This window comes from Phascolarctos cinereus, unplaced genomic scaffold (assembly GCF_003287225.1).
Source record: "Phascolarctos cinereus isolate Bilbo 61053 unplaced genomic scaffold, phaCin_HiC Scaffold_3;HRSCAF=262, whole genome shotgun sequence".
Taxonomy (NCBI): domain Eukaryota; kingdom Metazoa; phylum Chordata; class Mammalia; order Diprotodontia; family Phascolarctidae; genus Phascolarctos; species Phascolarctos cinereus.
This window is the reverse complement of record NW_027555736.1, coordinates 111,061,170-111,082,007: the sequence shown is the minus strand read 5'-3', so window position 1 is coordinate 111,082,007 and position 20,838 is coordinate 111,061,170. Positions and strand designations below refer to the sequence as shown.

The 20,838-nt window shown below is 40.7% G+C and overlaps 1 protein-coding gene across 2 annotated transcripts in view; it reads left to right on the top strand.

The window, feature by feature from the left end:
* The window catches only part of FSD2 (fibronectin type III and SPRY domain containing 2), a 74,226-nt gene that overhangs the window by 3,089 nt on the left and 50,299 nt on the right, over positions 1–20,838 (top strand). The window contains exons 2-4 of one of the 2 annotated variants that reach the window (XM_078151109.1): positions 7,386–8,139; positions 8,220–8,315; positions 16,741–16,971. In XM_078151109.1, coding sequence (XP_078007235.1) covers positions 7,459–8,139; positions 8,220–8,315; positions 16,741–16,971 — 1,008 coding nt within the window. In that variant the 5' untranslated portion in view covers positions 7,386–7,458. The remainder of the gene's footprint in view (positions 1–7,385; positions 8,140–8,219; positions 8,316–16,740; positions 16,972–20,838) is intronic. The other variant, XM_078151110.1, reaches the window with a different exon arrangement.

Sequence of the window (20,838 nt, the reverse complement as noted above, 5' to 3'; positions counted from 1 at the left end):
AGTAAAGACTAGGAAAGAAAATTGATAGCAATGCACTGGACCAGAACTGCCTGTAGCTGAGTCCCATTGCTTCTTTAGCACAAACCTTTGGTACCTTGAGACTAAATCTTTGGAATATTTGCTTTAAGAGTTTTTCCTAGTTTTATGGGTACGTGTAGAGTAAATTTAGTAGACCAAAACATATTCATTTTTTAATGCCTTATAGATGCAGTATGCCATAGGGGTTACAAGTTCCACAATTAGTCAGGAAGAGGTGAGTTCAAATATTGTCTCTGCTATTTACTATGTGACCATGACCCTTAGTCTCTCTGAGCCTCAGTTTTCTTATCTGCAAAATGGGAATAATAATACCTGTGGTACCTATGTCACTGGGTTGTTGTAAGGTATGAGTGACAAAATGTCCGTAAAATGCTTTATAAACTTTAGAGTGCTATATAAATACCAGTTATTATTATCAGTACATGTTTCCCTCACCTCCTTCCTTCCCTCTGAGATGACTTTTCCTCTATTCTGTCTCTATCTTAAATGTACACAGTTATTTACATGTTGTCTCTCCCATTAAGAATGTAAACTCCTTAAAGGCATAGACAGTACATTTGCCTTTCTTGTTTCCCCAGGACTTGGCACAGTGTAAGTGCTTAATGCTAGTTGACTGACCAGCTGATTATAACTTTAACCCACCTTCCAGAATTCCCTGTGTTGAGTTAGATCTTTGACCAGGTTGGATTTCTGTGGCTTGAGTGTCAGTAGGCTTGTGGCCATCACAGCCCAGCTGTCAGCTGTTCCTCGGAGTGTTTTCTGGGTTTCTAGATTTTGTTACACTAATGATCATAGATCATGACACACACGAGTCCAGGGGCCTCGCTTCGAGGCCACACTCAGTCATAATCGAGCTGTCTATCTGGCCTTAAGCTTCAGGTGTCTTTATTATCCTTAGTTATCTTCGGCTTCCTCATCTGTAAGACCAGAAGAGTTGGGCTGGATGACCCTTCAAGCTTTCAGTTTCTATGTCTCTGTGGCTCAAGAGAGAGATTGCAACTAATGGTTGTTGGGGGATGAGAGGGAGTGCCCATGTTTTGGGGATTATTTTGTCTTTCAGAACGTTGTCTTATTTTCAACTGTTATCAAGACACTGAAGAATGACATATATCAGGCCCTACCCTACCCTCATGCCAACCTTAGCTTTTTATATGTGATTTCAATAGTGTAGTAGATGCGTAGAGAGGCAGGCTTTCCACTTTTCTGTAGGGGAAAGAGTACAAGATTTGGAATCTGAGGACCCCTGTTAGAATCCTTTCTTCACTACTTAGGCAAATCTCTTAACCTCACTGGGCCTCAGTTTCCTTGCCTGTAAAATGGATGGGTTAGATGCTATAATTTCTAAGCTCCCTTCCCCCTCTACATCAAAGAACCCAAGGAGGAGACTCCTTCCATGAATTCAGAAAAGCAACTCACCTGTGGTTATTTTTTTTTAAATTTTATTAATTTATTTTGCTATATCAACAATCACTTCCACATGCTTTTGAGTTGAAAATTTTTCTCCCCCTTTCTCCCCCTCGTCCTCCCCAAGATGGCGCACACTCTGATATAGGCTTTACATTTACATACCCATTAAACATATTTTCACATTAGTGAAGTTGTAAGTAAAAATTAAAACCAATAGGAGGAACCATCAGAAAGATGAAACAAAACTCAACAGAAGGTAAAAATAAGTGATGGCGATTCGACTTCCATAGTTCTTTCTTTGGATGTGGACAGCATTTTCCATCCCGAGGCCTCTGGAGATGTCTTAGATCCTTGTAATGCTGAGAAGGGTTCAGTTTAACAATATTAGTCATTGTATAACGTGGCTGTACAAAGTCCTCTTGGTTCTGCTCACTTCACTCACCATCAGAACATATAAGTCTTTCCAGGGTTTTCTGAAGTCAGCCTGTTCATCATTTCTTATAGCACAATAGTATTCCATTACATTCATATACCACAACTTGCTCAGTCATTCCCCAATTGATGGGCATACTCTCTCAATTTCCAATTCTTTGCCACCACAAAAAGAGCTGCTATGAATATTTTTGTACATGTGGGTCCTTTTCCCATTTGTTTGATCTCTTCAGGATATAACCCTAGAAGTGCTATTGCTGGATCAAAGGGTATGCACATTTTTGTAGCCCTTTGGGCATAGTTCCAAAAATGTTCTCCAAAATGGTTGGATCATTTCACAACTCCACCAACAATGTATTAGTGTTCCAATTTTCCCACATCTTCTCCAACATTTATCATTTTCCTGTTTTGTCATGTTGGCCAGTCTGATAGGTGTGATGTGGTACCTCAGAGTTCTTTTGATTTGCATTTCTCTAATCAATAATGATTTAGAGCATTTTTTCATATGACTAGATGGCTTTAATTTCTTCATCTGAGAACTGTCTGTTCATATTCTTTGACCATTTATCAGTTGGGGAATGGCTTGTGTTCTTATAAATTTGTCTTAATTCTCTGTATATTTTAGAAATGAGGCCTTATCAGAGAGACTGGTTGCAAAAATTCTTCCCCAATTTTCTACCTTCCTTCTAATCTTAGTTGCATTGGCTTTGTTTGTGCAAAAACTTTTCAATTTAATGTGATCAAAATTATCCATTTTGCTTTTCATAATGTTCTCTATCTCCTCTTTGGTCATGAATTCTTCTGTTCTCCATAGATTTGGAGTCTATGCCTAATTTCTGCCATACTCTTTTCCAGTTTTCCTAGCAGTTTTTTTCAAAGAGTGGGTTCTTATCCCAGAAGTTGGGGTCTTTGGGTTTATCAAGTAATAGATTACTATAGTCATTGACTACTGTATCTTGCATATTTAACCTATTCCACTGATCCAGCTCCCTATTTCTTAGCCAGTACCAAGCAGTTTTGATGATTGCTGCTTTATAATACAATTTAAGATCTGGAATTGCCAGGCCACCTTCCCCCTGCATTTCTTTTCGTTAGTTCCTTTGATATTCTGGACCTTTTGTTTTTCCAAATGAATCTTGTTATTATTTTTTCTAACTCTATAAAATAATTTTTTGGTAGTTTGATTGGTATGGCACTGAATAAGTAAATTAGCTTAGGTAGGATTGTCATTTTTGTTATATTAGCTCGGCCTACCCATGAGCAACTGATGTTTTTCCAATTATTTAGATCTGATTTTATTTGTGTGAAAAGTGTTTTGTAATTGTGTTCATAGAGTTCCTGGGTTTGTTTCAGTAGATAGACTCCTAAATATTTTATAATGTCTACAGTAAGTTTAAATGGGCTTTCTCTTTCTGTCTCTTGCTGTTGGGCTGTGTTGGTAATATATAGAAATGCTGATGATTTATGTGGGTTTATCTTATAGCCTGCAACTTTGCTAAAGTTGTTTATTATTTCAAGTAGTTTTTTACTTGATTCTCTAGGATTCTCTAAGTATATCATCATGTCATCTGCAAAGAGTGATAGCTTTGTTTCTTCTTTGCCTATTCCAATGCCTTCAATTTCTTTTTCTTCTCTTATTGCTAAAGCTAACATTTCCAGTACAATATTGAATAACAGTTCACCTGTGGTTATTTTTAAGAGTTGTCCGGGACATGGAGAAGTTAACTAACTTATCCATGGTCAGGGTTAATCTGTGTCAGAGGCAGGACTTGCACCCAAGTTTTCTTTCCTTCTCAGATGGCCCCCCCCATACACTATGTCAGGTGGCCTCTCAATCAGGCCTGTGCTGGAGCCAGATGGGACCGACACCAGCAGGATTGCTAAATTTCCTGTGTGAGGGTTTACACCTCAGAAACTGGCTGAAGATTGCCTATCAACTTGATTTATTGTTCTGTTGATTTTCTTCAGTTTAAGAAAGTGTTAATAGTACAGATTAAACTAAGAAGTATGTCCTGCCTGCTCCCCTCCACCCCCACTCCCCAAGATTTTTTGGTAAACTTTTTTCAGCACATTTCTGCTCTCAACCCAAATTAAATCATTTAAATGTTTAAATGTGACTTACCTAGACATTTAAATCATTTAAGTGTTTAGCTCTGCTAAGTGATAATAGGTCATTCCAGAGTCTTGGTGCCAATGAATTTTGGGTTCCCATAGTGATGGTTAAGAATCCACTGTTCTGTCCATCTTGAGAGCCCAAGGCAGAAATAGTACCCTGCTTGTAATTTACTCTGTACCTCACTCCCATTATCAGATGTATGTGACAAGTGACAGGCCCAGAAGGGTAACGTGGGTAACAGGAAAGAGATAAAATATTTGGCAACTGTTGTAGTGAGAAGGAAACTGTTTTTTCCCTCCCACTTTTCAATATTCTGAGGGTAGATACAAATTTCACTCAATTTTTACTTTTTTTCTTTTAATTTCTTTATTTTGTCACCCAGAAAAAATAAAAAGGCCTCTTAAGGGCAGGGGACTATATCATCTTTTTCTTTGCATCCTCCATAGTGCCTAGAAAAGGGAACCTTGAATACAATAAGTGGTCAGCTGAGTATAAAAGATGCAGAATAATTGCTGAGCTGAATTGATAGAGAATTTCCTATGCTACTGGATGAAATCACAAGACCAGACCAAAACAACATCACTAACTAAAACAATTGTTATGCTTCCATCATTGTGAACATCAGTGATTGCCCTGCGCTTTGTTTAGAAAGTGTGGGTCATGGAGCTGAATGTTAGGTTGACTTTAGGAGATACCTGGGAACTTTTGTAAAAACCATGTCATTTGCCTGATATCATTCAGAGTGAGAATAGACCTTAGAGCTCATCTCTTCAAACACTCTCATTTTACAGACAATAAAACTGAAGTCAGAAGAACTGAATGACTTGCCATTAGCAGAGGCTGGCTTCAAACTGAAGTCCTTGCTCTCCCCCTGGACCATGCTACTTCTGTAACATAAAAGTGAGTGTAGAACATGCAGCTGCAAGGCTTCCTGATCAGTGTAGTATGGCTTCCTTTCTATAAAGTGAAGGATTGAATTTCAGGCTGAAGCCACCTTCTAGGTTGTTTTCTTACTTTCCAGAAATTTTCCCTACCTTTCTCAGGATCTTTTGAACTTTCAGTGACATTTGCTACATTATTTCCAAATAATTAACACAACAGACCACTTCCTATCTGACCCAAGAAGCATTTATTGAGCATTTTTATATGAAGGCACATCTATTATGTGTGAGGCAGCTGGGTGGTTCTGTGGATAGAGTGCTCAACTTGGAGCCAGGAAGATGAGTTCAAATCCTGCCTCAGACACTTATTAGCTATATGACTTTCCATAAGTCATTGTTTCAGCCTCAGTTTTCTTATCGGTAAGTTGGGGTTAATATTAGCAGCTACCTCACAGGATTGTTGTGAGGATTGAATGAGATAACATATGTGAAGCACTTTGCAAACTTCAAAGTGCTATATAAATACTAGTTGTTGCTGTTACTGTGTTGCTGATATTGGGGGATACAAAGACAAAAAAAAACACCTCAAAACATGTTCTTTGACTTCAAGGAGTTTGGATGCAATCGGGAGGTTACAACTTGTCAATAGATCAATATATACATAAGATTTTGAGGCAACAGAGTAACTAACAAATAGAAGGATCAAGAAAGGCTTCTTCAGAAAGAAGGAGTGCATTCTAGGCATGGGGGACAGCCTGTACAAAGTCATGGAGGTGGGAGATGGAATGACAAGTTTGAGTCAGAACAAGTAGACTAGTTTGGCCAGACTGTAGAGTATGTGAAGGGGAATGATGGGGAATAAAGCCAAAAAAAGGTACACTAGAGGCAGGTTGCAAAAGGATTTAAATGCCAAGCAGAAGTTTGCATTTTATATTAAAAGAAATAGACACTGACAGTTCTTGAGCAGAGTGACACGGTCACATGTACTTAAGGAAGATTATTTTGGCAACCGTGTGGAGTTTGGATCAGAAAGAGAAGAAGAAATGCTGGGAATCCGTTTCTGCTTCTGTTAGCTTTCACACTCCCTTCTATCTTGAAGTGTTTGTTAATGAATCAGGAAAGAATATCCTTCATCACTTCAAGGGTTTATTTTATTTTTTTTTTCAAACCTTGCTCCTAAACGAGTTTCCTTCATGATTTCAAAGATTTGTATTGGTACGTTTTCTCCTCAAGGCCTTAATTCAAAGCTACCACATTTTATCATCATCATTATCAGAAGACATTCTACAAATGTAGCTCCAGGCCAAAACTATCAACAAGCTCCTTGTTATCTTTAAATTTTTAGCAGAATTCTATGCAGAAGAAACATTTTAAATGACATCTTTTGGTAGGCTGCCAAAGCATACCATTCACTGGCATAGTCTTTCAGAACTGAGGCTCTCAATGAGGCTTTGGGGCAGGCCTTTTGAGGAGGGCAAAGATATTACTAGACACATCCCACTTCTTCAAGGTGATGTTTTGAGTTGTCTAACAATGCTATTCTTAGGTAAGTCTGGAGTTTCTGCAGAAGTTCAGGCATACAAAAAATAGGTTGGAACCAATTAGAAAAGGTTGTCCATTTCTGCATGGTCTCTAGAAGCTGCAGGTAAGTATGACACTTTTGAAAGGTCTATGATGATAAAAACAATTTTCCACACACCCAAGATTTTATTTCATGGGATCCTGCAGCATGAATGCATTGGAGAACAGTCAAATTGTCCTTATTCTGCTTTAATATCCAGCACCCATCAGACTACAACTGGGTGACTAGGCCCAAGGGATCAGTTTCATCATTATAGTCAGGGGATAAATTGTGCTCAGAAATGAGGCTGTTGAAAATCAAGCTATTTTGCAGCTTCTTGGTTTGCTGACTGTGTATGCTCAGAAAGGGGGTTTTGACATTTCAAAGTGAGATATAGCATTAGAATACGTGCTGGAGTAGATTTCTAAAAGTCAGTCAGTGGTATTTTCTTATGAAAATCTTGTGCTTTGTCAGTGAGCATCATTCCAGACTTTTGTACTGACTGATCTTTAAGTTGAGAACCACTTATAAAATATAAACTGGGTCAGGGCTTGGCAAATTCTGATCGCCTAGCAATTTCATCATGGCATCCTAGCATTTTAGGTACAATCTTGCCTGAAATACAGTTCTACAATGTTAGAAAACAAGATTTTCTCCTAAGAACTTTGAACATTCTCCAGGCCATCTGGTCTTCATTAGGATCCACTATACATAGTTGACTCTTATTATTGATTGTGTAAAGGTAAACCGTCAGTCAGTAAACTTTATTAAGGCCACATTCTGTACCAAGTGCTAAGCGAGGGTTGCAAAGAGAGGCAAAAACACTGTCCCTGCTCTTAAGGAACAAACATTCTAATGGGAATAATCACAAGTAATCTGTAAAATCCACCAGAAATTTGGAACAGGTGGATTCCAGACAAATTAACATTTTGTCTTCTTTACCCTCCAGCACCAAGAAAATCTCTACTGTTTATCTGGAAAGGCCACGAAGAGCAGGCACCCAGTCCAGGGCTGCTGCTGCCATGGAGGAAAGAACTGGAAGGGCTCCATTGTATAATCAGGACCCAGCCCCTAGTCTTACTGCTGGCCAGAACTTCAACTTTTATCACATGGATCTCTATGACTCTGAAGACAGACTGAAAATCTTTCCAGAAGAAAAATTTCAAATGAGAGGAGAAATAGCAAGAGAACCAAAGAGAGGTGAGAGGGCCCCAGAGTTAAGTTTGGCCACCTATGATGTCCAAAAGGAAGTAGAAGAACTAGCACAGTACTATGGCCTTGAAGATGATAAGGAGCTGGAGGGTGAGACCGAGGTAGGGAGTGTGCTTCGGTCTGGGATTTCAGAATACCAGTCAGCTCCTTCTTCTCTCAGACCCCACACTGTGCCAAAGAGGAGAGACCTAGGGAGAGAAGAGAAAGACTGGCAATATCTAGGGGAAGAGGCAGGTGAGGAGGACAACAGATTTCCTGCATGGGGCTCTCGAGGTCAATACCAGGAATTAAGGGAAGCCTACAGGTACGCTCGGGGTCGCTCCAGTGAGGAATATGAGTGCTATGTCATACCAGAAGAAGAAGACGAGGAAGAAGCTGCTGACATTTTCTGTGTCACCTGCAAAATTCCAATCAGAGCTTTTGACAATCTTTTTGGTGAGCATAAGGAACATGAGGTAACCCAGCTTAACACCGCAGCGGAAAATGCCCGGGTAAATAAGACACCTCTTTTTCCTTCTGTTTCTATTTAAAGAACATTCCAATTGCCACTCATAATCCTTTTGTTTGACAGGAAGAAATTCATAAAAACATGTTCAAATTGGAAGAACAGATTATTCAAATGGAAAACTTTGCAAGTCATTTGGAGGAAGTTTTCATTACTATAGAGGTAAGAGAGCATTTTTTTTTCATTAACCTACCAATAGGTGCTTTTTCAAAATCAATAATCGGCAGGTTAATAGTCATTACATAGTGTGGATTCTCAATACAGAGCTGATTATAATAGTCTTACAGGAACTTAGGGAAGACAAAGAAACTGCTGCTCCTCTTTCCCTGATGCCAGCTGGAGCTCATGGGATGGAGATCATAGGCCATACACTTGAGCAGAAGCCATCCAGTACAACCCCCTCCTTTTACAGATGAGGAAACTGAGGTCCAAGGAGGTTAAGTGATTTGCACAGGGTCATACAGGTAGTAAGCATCAGAGGCAGGACCAGGTTCTCTGACACTTGAGTCTGTACTTCAGTATTGTACTGGGGAAGATGAAGAGTTAAGCCTCTGGAATTGCTTTGAAGATGACGTATGAATTGCCCTGGACATCAAAGTGACTTTTCCATGTTCCCCTCCACCACATACTGAAATTAAGTTCTACCTGTTTACTATGCTCCATTGTCCTTTGTCTTAAACTAGCATATGTGCTGCCCCTACCATGGAGTGAAAGTGGTAACGAGAGTGCTTCCTGGTTGTAGATTCAGACTGTTGTTGAGCTAAGTGACCATACTCCCACAATGCAATGGACAGAAGCAGCAAGCGATTGTGTCCTGCCGTAGACGTTTAGCTGGGCAGGCCTTCAGAGTACATCCGGAACCACTCTCTCACTTTACATGTGGAGAAACTAAGGGCTGTCTCTTGAAAGACCCAGCTCTTTTTCCATAGTTACTTCCTAGAACTGGTGGTGGTGGAGGCAGGAACCTGATCTGAGAGGTGATATCTGTATTTTGGCTACATGAATCATACAGAAGACACCACCCACTCCTAGTTCTGGGGACTTATCTGTGCTTCTGAGGCATCTATCGTATTACCCTGCTATCTGTATACTCCTGACATTTAACAGCTGTCAGTGAGGGCAAACACTGGCCACTCAGCAATTTCACAAAACTTTTGCTGGAGGAGGAGAGCCCAGGCTGTCAAATTGCTAAAGAGAATGCCTCCATGAAGGTCTCCCCACCACATGGCAGAATACATTAAATATATTAATGAAGCAATTTTTTTAGGCACACCACGATCCGCCATTAAGAGCTTTCCTTTCCTATACTGCATTGGTTTTCTCAATCAGAAAAGCTGTAACTAGGACTGGGTGATCAGAGATTTGCCCAGGGACACCAAAATTGTTAAGGCACAAAGTATAGTTGCTACAGCAACCAATTCCCTCTCTCATTCCACTGAATTTTTCTTAATGATTCTTATATTATTTGCATAATTATAAGTTATAAAACTGATCTGAGAGCTTTCCCGCTGCTTGCCCCAGACATGCTATGGTCTCAGAGGATGAAACAGCTAGTTACAGCTCTATGCACCAACAAAAACCAGTCATAGCAAATTACAGTTCAGGGTGCTGGGAGTAAACAGAAGCATAAGGTAACATTTTATCTAGTTGGATAGACAAGACTAACACATGAAACAATAAAGTGCAGGACTAAACATGATTCAGTACAAAATTGTGTGTCAGGGTTAATAGCCAATTTCCTAGTACAGATGTTCACTGCAGATCTGCCAACACACTTGTAATAGAGTGCCATAGGAGTTCAGAGAAGGCAGAGGATGGGGAGAATTGGAAGGGTAAGGGAGACTTAATGGTGGGGAAACCTGAGTTGGACTTTGAAGGATTGGACTCAGAGAGAGGAGAGGATGTTCTAGGAAAAGGGGGTAGAAAAGAGCATGATAGGAGCTAGAGTTAGAAGCATCCTTAAATATCATCTAATTCAAAGTTCTCATTTGATAAGGGAGGAAACTGAGATTCAGAAAGACTAAGTGGCTTGCACAAAGTCACACAGTAGTGTGAGTCATATAAATGAGGCACAGTGGTAGTCAGTCATTAAACATTTAATAAGAACCTTCTATGTGGCAGACCCTTTGCTCAGTGCTGCATATGCCAAGAAAGGCAAAAGACAGTCCCTGCTCTTGAGGAGCTCACAATTTAGTGGAGGAAGCAACATGAAAACAACCATGTACAAACAGATTATATGCAGGATAAATTAGAGGTAATTGATAGAGAGAAGGTGCTAATATTGAGGGGACTGGGAAAGACTTCTTGTAGAAGGTGGGGTTTTAGCTGGACTTGAAGGAAGCCAGGGCAGCCAGGGGGTGAGGAAAGAGAGGATTCCAGATGTTCAGGATAGCCAGTAAAAATGCCCAGAGTCAGGAGATGGAGTGTCTTGTTTGAGGAACAGCAAAGAGGACAGTGTCACTGGATTGAATGGGGAGGGAGTTGTAAGATGCAAGCAGACTAAGATGGAGGAGGGATGGCAGGTTAGGAAGGGTTTTAAAAAGTCGAACAGAGGATTTTGTGTTTGATCCTGGTGGTCAGAGGGAGCCACTGGAGTTTACTGAGCAGATGTGGGAAGGTTGGATTGAGGCAGTCAGCCCTGGGTTGTAGGAAGATCACTTTGACAGATGAGTGGAAGATGGGCCAGAGAGAGGAGACACTTATGACGGGCAGTGCAATAAACATGGACGGACGTGAAGTGATGAAATCCTGTGCCAGGGTGGTGGCAGTGTCATAGGAAAGAAGGGGGCATGTATGAGAGGTGTTACAAAGGTAAAATCAACAGGACCCGGCAACATATTGGATATGAAGAGTGAGAGAGAGAGTGAGGAAACAGCTTAGATTTTCATGGGATAAGAAGGACATTGGTCTGACGAGATCTGAGATTGGCTTATAAGGGGAAATAAATTTGGATAGGTAAGGACTGCCTATCCAGACTTTGGAGGACCACCACACCAGGTTGGGAGGATTGGGGGCGGGTGTTGTGAGAAGGAAGGGAGGGAATTGGAGGGAAGTGTAGCGCATCAAAACACATGTGCAGCCTTCTTTCATAGCACAGCTGAGGCTCATCAAGCACTGTGTGGCAGCCTGGCTCTGAGCTCTCCAGCTCCAAGGGCAGTGACATGCTGTAGGAAACTGAGTGAAGCAAACTGGCCTTTGGCTGCCCACACCTGGTGCAAGGCCCTTCTGCCGACCTCTTCACTGACAGCCTGTTACTTCTGGCCAGACTCTGAGTAAGCTTTCACCGGGTCAGACACAGGTGTGGTCCTTTAATTTGTCGGCCTACAACCCTCAGGCCTCCTTGACCTCAGTCCTTTTCAGGAATGATCTGCATGCCTGATATAAATGCAAATTATTGTCACACTTGACAGATAAGCTGACTGTTCTCACCTTTGGACTTTGGGCATATCCGACTGGTGGGCCTATGGGACTTAGGAACTTGTTCCTCTCTTCTTCAGTGAATGACCTTCCAGAGGTCTGGCCCCAGGCTGAGGCCAAGTACAAGAGGACACAGCGTAGCGTGGAGAAATAACTAGACTGGGAATCATATTCTAGTCCTAGTCTGTCACTAGTTAGCCACATGACCCTGGGTGAATGACAGCATCACTCGGGCTCTCACTCTTCTCCCGCCCCAGCATTTATATAGCACCTTAAGCTTTGAAAAACACATCTTATTTGATTCTCACAACACCTCTGAGGTAGTTATTATTATCTTCATTTTACAGATGGTGAAACTGAGGCTGTAAGAGGTTAAGGGGCTTACCCAGGGTTACCTAGCTAGTAAGTATCTAGGGCAAGATTTGAACTTGAGTCTTCTTTAGGTGTTCCAAATCTAACACCGTCCCATATTATGCTACTGAGCTACTGTCTGCTGGCTTTCCCATCAGTGAAATGAGGAGAGCACACGAGGTTTTCTGTAAGATCTCTTTCAGCTTTAAAATTATTATTTTTAATAGTATTTTATTTTTTCCAATTACATATAAAGATAGTTTTTTAACATTCATTAAAAATATTTGAGTTTTAAGTTTTTTCTCCCTCCTTCTATCCCTTACCCCCTTCCTAAAACAGTAAGCAATCTGATATAGATTTTATATATATATGCAATTGTGAATAACATATTTCCATTTTAGTCATATTGTGAAAGAAGAAACAGACCAAAAAGAAAAAAACCACCACCAAGCAAAAAGTGAAAATAGTATGTTTTGATCTGCATTCAGACTCCATCAGTTCTTTCTCTAGATGTGGATAGCATTTTCCATCATGAGTCCTTTGGAATTGTCTTGGATCATTGTATTGCTGTCAGCTCTAAAATTATAAGACAAGATAATTAAAACAATATTTAAGGATGAGAATTAAAGAAACTATATTTAAGGAAATGTATCAGTGGATTGCCTCAACTCAGGGAGGCCAGTTCCTCCTTCCCCATGGGAAATAATGCAGACATGGTCATAGCAATCCCAAAATGTATTTGGCTACTATTAATACATTACATTTGTATGTTCATTTATGTTTTCCAAGTGCTTTTACATACTTATCCCATTTAATCCTCAGAACAACCTTGTGGCGTAGACAGGGCCTATAGTACTGTAGTATTTCTCATATGCAATGCTCCTTATTCCCATTTTTGAGCATTGGCACTACTGGCTTTCCCCATTCCTGGAATGCTTTCTCTCTTCTCATCTCTATCTCTCAGAATCCCAGGCTTCCTTCAGATTCAGCTCAAATGTCACCTCCTGCTGGAAGCCTTTCCTGCTGCTAGTACCTTCCCCCCTGACATTACTCTGTAATATCTTGGACGTACCAATTTACATCCATGCTGTCTCCCCCCATTAGAATGTGAGCTCCTTGAAGGCCAGGGCTACTTTTGTCTTTTCTTTGTATCTGTGCCTGACACAGAATAGATGGTTAATAAATGATTGATTTATTAATAATACTAATAGATGGCTACATATAGCATTTGAAAGTTTGCAAAAACAATTTGCAAACGTCTTATTTGATCACTATCACCAATCATTATCCTCATGAGCAAATATTATATATTATACTTATGAGCAAAATGAAACTTGAAAAGCCTAATTGACTTATTTAGTAAAACAATTGACAAGTTAAAGATACAGAGAAAAAAGTCATACAGCTCCTTCCCTCAGGGACCCTAAAAAAATCATATAGCTCCTTCCTCAAGGACCCTGAAGTCAATTGGGAGAAACAACATGTACACGTATAAGTAGATTCAATGTATGTGCAAAGTAAACACAAGAGTAGTTGAGAGGTAAGAGTCACTGAAGTTCCTGGAGAAAATAGCACTTGAGTAAAGCTTTTAAGGAATATGAATTCTAAGAGGTAAATGCATGCACTGGGTGTGGAGACTAGAGATGGAATATCACATATGAAGGACAAGTGACAGTTGGATGTTTCATAGCACACAGGATGGGTAATAATGTGTAATGAGTCTGGAAAAGCAGGTTGTAGGCGAATTGTGGAAGGCTTCGACTGTCAAACGGATGAGTTTGTATTTGATCATAGAGGTTAATAGGGAATCACTGGGGCTACTGGAGCAGAGGGATGACATGTGTTCAGACCAGTACTCTAGAAATATCACTTTGGTGATGTTTGACGTGTATGAAGTACAGATAGGCAAGGAGGGGAGACGCAACCAATGTAAAGGCTCTGGGAACTGGCCAGCAAGGGTATATATGCTAGTGAATGTTTAACAAATGGCTGAAGGAGGGAGGAATACAACCATAACACATTTTTAAATTTAATTTGCCTTACTAACTTTTTTTTTGTACTCTCTTAAGTCTAGACAATCAACAAAACAATAAACCAAGCCCAGATCTATAGTTGGCCAATTTCCTAGGTGTAAATGCTCACACTGAAAATTTAATAATAAGCTCCAGCACATTCCTGAGGCCAGGCAAAAGTTGATGAAAACTTGAACTAGAACAGTGGCTATATGAAAATGAGAGATATCATGGAGGTAGAATTAACAAGATTGGATATGTAGGCGAGGGCAAGTTGCAGTTCAAAGATGACCCTAAGGTTGTAAACAGGGTGACTGGAAGGACAGTGGCACCCTAGATGGAAATGGAAAAATTACAAAGAATGGCGGATTGTGGAGAGGAAAGATAGAGTTCTGTTTTAGAACATGATAAAGAGTTCCGTTTTGAGCATTGTTGATTCTGAGATGCATCAGTTGGAAATGGCTAATAGGAACTTGTTTCTGGGATAGAATACAAACTCTAGTTTGGCTTTTACAACTCTGGTCTCGAAGGCTCTGTACAGTCTTTCTCTCTCCCTCCCACTCATCCAATCTTATCTCTTGAATTGCTCCTCAGTGCAGACTTTCCACTCTAGCCAACCTAGTCTGTTTGCTACTCTCCAAAGAAATCATAAGCAGATTCACCTCTGAGTCTTTGCTCATGTTATTCCCTCTGACTATAATTCCCTTCCTCTTGTCCCCAACTTAGCCAGAGCCTACCTATTCTCCAAGACTTCGATCACTTCCCTTCTACAAGGGAATTTTTCTGATTACTTTCCTGATTACTGCTGCCCACCATGAGCTCTTTCTTCCTTTTCTCATGGCAGTTCTATGAAAGTAGCACTTCATTTATGCGCTGCCTTATCCGGGATTATAAATGTATTGTGTTTGTTAGTCTTATTTTTTCAATGAGATCATAAGCTCCTTGGGTGCAGAGAATGTCTTCTCTTATAGCATTTCTGCCCCTAGCACAACACTGTTGGTAAATGTGTGTTCACTGATGCAAATGATAGAAAATATGCTATCAGGAAACATTAAAGGGGCCCCCTTCTGACTCTAAGATTTAACAATTATATCTCTAACTCTCTGTAAGAATGTGAAAGAGCATTGGACACCCTTTCTTCATTCCTACAGAAGATGAAATTATAGGGAATACATTTCAGCAGTCAAAAAAAAGATTGGAAGTTAGATACCTCTATGAATAAATGTAGGTTTTAACAGATTATATAAACTACACTTCAAATGTTTCAGGGCAGAAATGAAACAAGACTGGATTTCCCAAGAGAGATTGACAGAATTTGACCTTGATTGTTCAAGGTCACAGTGGAGAAAACAATGGAATCCAATTTGGAAGAGCTGGATTCTAGTTCAGGTTTTGCTGATAATGTAACTAGACTAGAAACCCTTGGTCAAGTCCCTTAACCTGAATGAACCACAGCATCCATTGAGAATAGAAACTAGTTCAAATGCTTTCAACTGTTGTTGTTTAGTCATCTCTAACTCTTTGTGACCCCATTTGGAGTTCTCTTGGCAAAGATACCAGAATGGTTTGCCATTTCCTTCTCTAACTCATTTTACAGATGAGGAAATGGAGGTGAACAGGGTTAAGTGACTTGCCCAGGGTCACACAGCTAATAAATATCTGAGGCTGCATTTGAACTTGGGTAGGTGACTCTTCCTGACTCCAGACCTGGCGCTCTATCCACTATGCCACCTAGTTGCCTGTTTCAGTTGTTAAGCTATGCAATCCTTGCTTTATGTTGACTCTGGAATGTTCAGAAAGTGGATTGAGTTCATGATCTTGCCTACCTTCCCCACCCCTCCCTCTACCCCTAGAAACTTAGATAGGATAATAGGTTTTAGAGTCTAATGACCTGAGATTTTATTCTGGCTCTGCCACTTACCACCTTGTGACCTTGGGTAAATTGCTTAACCTTTCCACACCTGGTTTCTTCATCTGTAAAATATAGAGGATGGAATAGATGATCTCTAAGGAAGGAAGGAAGGAAATATTTATTAAGCACCTGCTGTGTGCCCAGCACTGTGCTAAGTGTTTTGTAAATATTATTTCATTTGGTCCTCACGACAGCCCTGAGACAGTTGAGGAAACTGAGGCAGACAGAAGTTAAGTTACATGCCCAGGATCACACAGCTGGTAAGTTTCTGGGTCAAACTTAAACTCAGGTCTTCCTGACTACAGGCCCAGAGCTATGCCCACCCCATGCTACCTTACTGCCTCTGAACATAGCTATCCCCAGATTCCAGGCATTTTCACTGACTGTCCCCTACCTCACACCTTACACAGGAAGCCTTTTTCAATCTCCCTTAATTAAAATGCTTTCCCTAGGTTATTTCCAATTTATCCTATTTATAACTTGTTTGTACATAGTTGTTTGCATGTTGTCTCTCCCATTAGACTGTGAGCTCCTTTAGGCCAAGGTCTATCTTTTGCCATTCCTTGTATTTCCAACACTTAGGACAGTGCCTGGAACACAGTAAGTGCTTAATAAATTTTATTGACTTATTATGACTAGGAATGAAAAGATCTTTGTTCTAGTTCTGGGTCTTCCACTGATCAGCATTGTTATCATAGACAAACCACTTAACTTTCTGAGCCTTAGTTTTCCTTTCCTATATACTCCAAGGGTTTGAATTAGTTGATCTTAAAATCCCTTCTATCTCTAAATTCAACAGCTGAACATTTTAAGGTGCTCAACTATAAAATGTGGCTGAAAATGGTATGATTTGTGATCATGTAAACTAAAATAACTTGTCTCAAATATACTACAGGAGAATTTTGGAAGACAGGAGCAGAACTTTGAGTTGCATTATAATGAGATCTTGGAAACTCTTGCTCAGAAATATGAAGAAAAAATGCAAGCTTTAGGGGAAAAGAAGAGAGAGAAAATAGAAGCATTGTATGGACAGCTGGTCAGTTGTGGTGAAAACCTTGACACTTGTAAGGAACTTATGGAAACAATTGAGGAGATCTGCCATGAGGAAAAGGTTGAATTCATAAAGGTAAGCAGTGATACAGAAGAAAAGGATTAACTGAGATAGATTTTGCTCATTCCAGTCTAGAATAATCCCAGTTAACTGAGAGTGTAAAATGGCCATTGAGTGTTTGTGGTGAGTGACATCACTTTCCAAGGATAGAGGGCCATGGCCTGTAGGGAAGGTGTACATACTGGCTGATTCACCCAACTAGGGAGAACCAGCAGAGTTGACAGGATGGTTGTCAAATGGTAATGCACTGGATCTGTGACCTCATGCACTTGGGCACTTCCTACAGTAGTACAAATTGCAATCAATCCATGCCTTCTTATCTTGTGCAATTCTGGTCCATGTCCATCCATAGATTCTCCAAAGTGGGTCCAGATGCCTAACATTTTGGACATCTTCCTTCAACTGATAACACAGTGATAGTGATTTGTTACAAATAATCTCTAATGGTGCTAGGAAAACATCTTCCTGAAGTGCTCTTGTTACCCCTGGAGATCCAGAACCATAAAACCACAAAGTTTTTGGGAGTGTAATAGCATATACACTTTTCTCAGTTTCTACTAACTTCTTCCCCCATCTCCATTTTTTGGTAACTGTATAGAACACAGGGATGTGTATATCTCAGTCCAGAGAGATCTCTAATGGCAGATATACCTTTTTTTGTTGTTGTTATTTTAGGCAATGGGGTTAAGTGACTTGCCCAGGGTCACACAGTTAGTAAGTGTTATGTGTCTGAGGCTGGATTTGAACTCAGGTCCCCCTGAATCCAGGGCCGGTGCTCTATCCACTGCGCCAGCTAGCTGCCCCCAGATATACCTTTTAAAAATAACTTTGATTCTAACTCTGTAGAATCATTCAATTAATATTTCTGAGCTCCTATTATGGATAAGGCACTATGCTAATCACTTACATTGAAGTTCATTGAATTTAAAGGTGTGTGAAGGTCTCTATAGCAAACACTCCTCAGTCCTCAGAGGATGGCAATAATACAAGGAGAGAGGCTGAAGGCCTATGTCTGCAGCCCATGGAGTGTTTGTATCTTTACAGGGTGTTTAGTGTCCATCAATATAGATCAGTAGTATCAAACTCATGGAAAATGGGGCCACTAAACCATAGAAAAGGATCTGTGCAGGCTGCGTGTTGACTTAGAAAAACATGTTAATATTATCAGTGTTTTATTGTATTTTTATTTATTTGGTTAAATATTTCCCAATTACATTTCATTCTAGTTTGAGCCTTACTTGGAAGTGTTGTGGCCCTCATGTTTGTAGTAGTAGTGTAGATAACTCTTTTAAATCCCAAGAGGTTGTCCAGAGAGTAGAGGGCTAAGTGGGCAGGCCTGAGCTGTCACATTTTAAAAAGCAGCAGAAGCCCCCTGGCAGCTATCAGAACAACTACTGCCATGGATCTTTCCTGACTGCTACAGCCATGGACTGTGGGCTCTAGAGTATTCTGTTTTCTTCTTTTTGCCACTGCAGCATCCCTTCAGTGTTGGTAGACTGGTTGTATTCAGAGACATTGGTGTCACTGCATCTGTCTTGCCATTTGATGTTCAGGACTGGACTTTGTGGTGCAGTGATAGAGCCCTTCCTTGATCAGATTCAGGACTAGGTCTCCTCCTCCTTGCACTGGCATTAGGATGAATGACCTCGCCTTGCCTGCCCACTACTTACTTTGTCCTTAGGGTAATGTAAGCTTTGGTGATCTAGACCCGTGATATACATATTTATATATATATATAATCATCTCAGTTGATCCCACTGCTTGGCTGACTCCAATCTAACAGAATGGTGCCGGGGATGAGTATGGCTAAAGAGAACAATATGTATTCCTTTCCAAACTTTCTACACACTTCACAAATGTTATCTGCTTTGCAACGATAGCTGTTAGTTGTCAAACTTCTTGGTCTCAGGACCTTTTTACACTCTTAAAAACTATTGAGGACCCCAAAGAGCTTTTATTTATGTGGATTATATATCTTCCAATATTTACCATTAAAATATCTTAGGATTACTATGAAAACAGTCCTAACCTCATAGACCCCTGAAAGGATCCCAGAACCTCTGTATTTGAGTCAGTTTCAGGTTCATAGGCCTCCAAAGGAGTTCAGAGGATCATATGTTTAGAGCTGAAAGGGAATTTAGTGATCTTCTATTCCAGCTCCACCATTTTCTTTTTATATATGAAGAGACTGAGGCACAGAGAGATTCAGTAACTTGCCCACCATCACGCAAGTAGAAAGAGGCAGAACTGGGAGCCCAACCCAGGTTCTCTGGCTCCAAATTCAGTGCCCATCCCACCACTGACCACCTCATCCTGGTTGGACGATTCCTTAAGGCTGCCCACCAGTCTGTGACAGCTTCTGCCCAGCAGTGCTTGCCATCAAGAGCTGTGCTTCAATGCATCCACCAAGGCATTGGAAGATCTTCTCTTCCCACTCCCCACTGAACAGTGGCCAGGTTCTCCTGCTGATTCCCATCCTCATGTAGATCTCTCAGTGTCTTCCAGAGCTGCTGTCATGATTATCCCTAGCACACTGCCTAGGTCCAGGATGCCAGTGGCACTGACCTCTGTTGCTGCTTAGTGTTCAAGAGGACTTTGTGGTACAGTAGCAAGAGGATAGAGAGTACTGACCAGATCAGGAGTCTAGAGACAGGGCTTCAAGTCCTCTATTTAACTAGCTTTGTGACTTTAACGTGTCTTACCTGCCTCATTTGTAAAATAGAGATAATAATATTTTTTCTAGTTACCTACCTCTCGACATGGTATAGCAGATGGAGATTATTTTTGGAGTCAGGACAGATCTGGGTTCAAGCCTTACCTCTGATGCATACTGGCTATGCCCCTCCCCCCCAGGCAAGTCACTTAACTCTAAGGCAGTTCTTAGTTCTTAACCTTGGGGGTGTGTGTGTGTGTGTGTGTGTGAGACTCCTTTGGAAATCTGGTGAAACCTATTCTTCTCAGAATAATTTTTTAAAAAATGCATAATACAAGGAAATGCTGAATTTCAGTTAGAGGTTACAATAAAAATGTAATTCCCCCTACCATATAAGTTGATAGATTCCCCCTGACATCTATCCATGAACCAGTCTGCATACTCCAGAGTAAGAACCCCTGCTCTATGACTGTAAGCTTCAGAGGAGATGCTGGCCAGTACTTCCTGGTAAAAGGAGGTTCTTCACCCAGGAATTTCCTGATATCAGTGAAATCACAGGTCCCACCCTTAGCCTACTTACCCTACAAAGGGTATTAAGAGGAATATTTAAGAAAGTAGATGTAGAAACAGTTTACGAATCATAAAACACAGTGTAGGGATGATATGGCCATGTAACCCATTTATGCTTTTGGAGCTGCTGAAGGAAAAAGAGGCCATATCTGTGACAGGTGCTCCAGAGGCCATGGACATGATCAGGGAAAAGGTTAGACCCCACTAGTGACTCCAGTTCAAGAGTACACAGACAGGATGTATTGACCTCCCTAAGTCACTTCCCCGTTCTCTTGTCCATCCCAGTGTCATTAAAGCATTCACTGCCTGTGTTGCCAGTGAAAATCTTTGGCTCTGGATGGGGCTTCCCTGGTACATTACCCCAGTCATTTGGGGATTAGTATAGTCCACAGCTCAAGGGTTATTTTTAGTACACATACTTTAGAAGCCTATAGGAAGCTGACTGCTAGTAAGGTTATAAAAGACTGAGAACCTTGGAATAAATGCTCAGGCCTTCCCTAGACCTACTAGAACCTGAAGTGATTCAAATAGAGGCTATTTCTGTGCCGTCTTGTTTACCCACCATCCTCTTGGCACAGGAACAAATTATGGGATAGTCAAGTTGAAAGTTATGAGTAAGTCAGAGAACTCAAATAAAAGAAGAAGGTAAGAGATAAAGA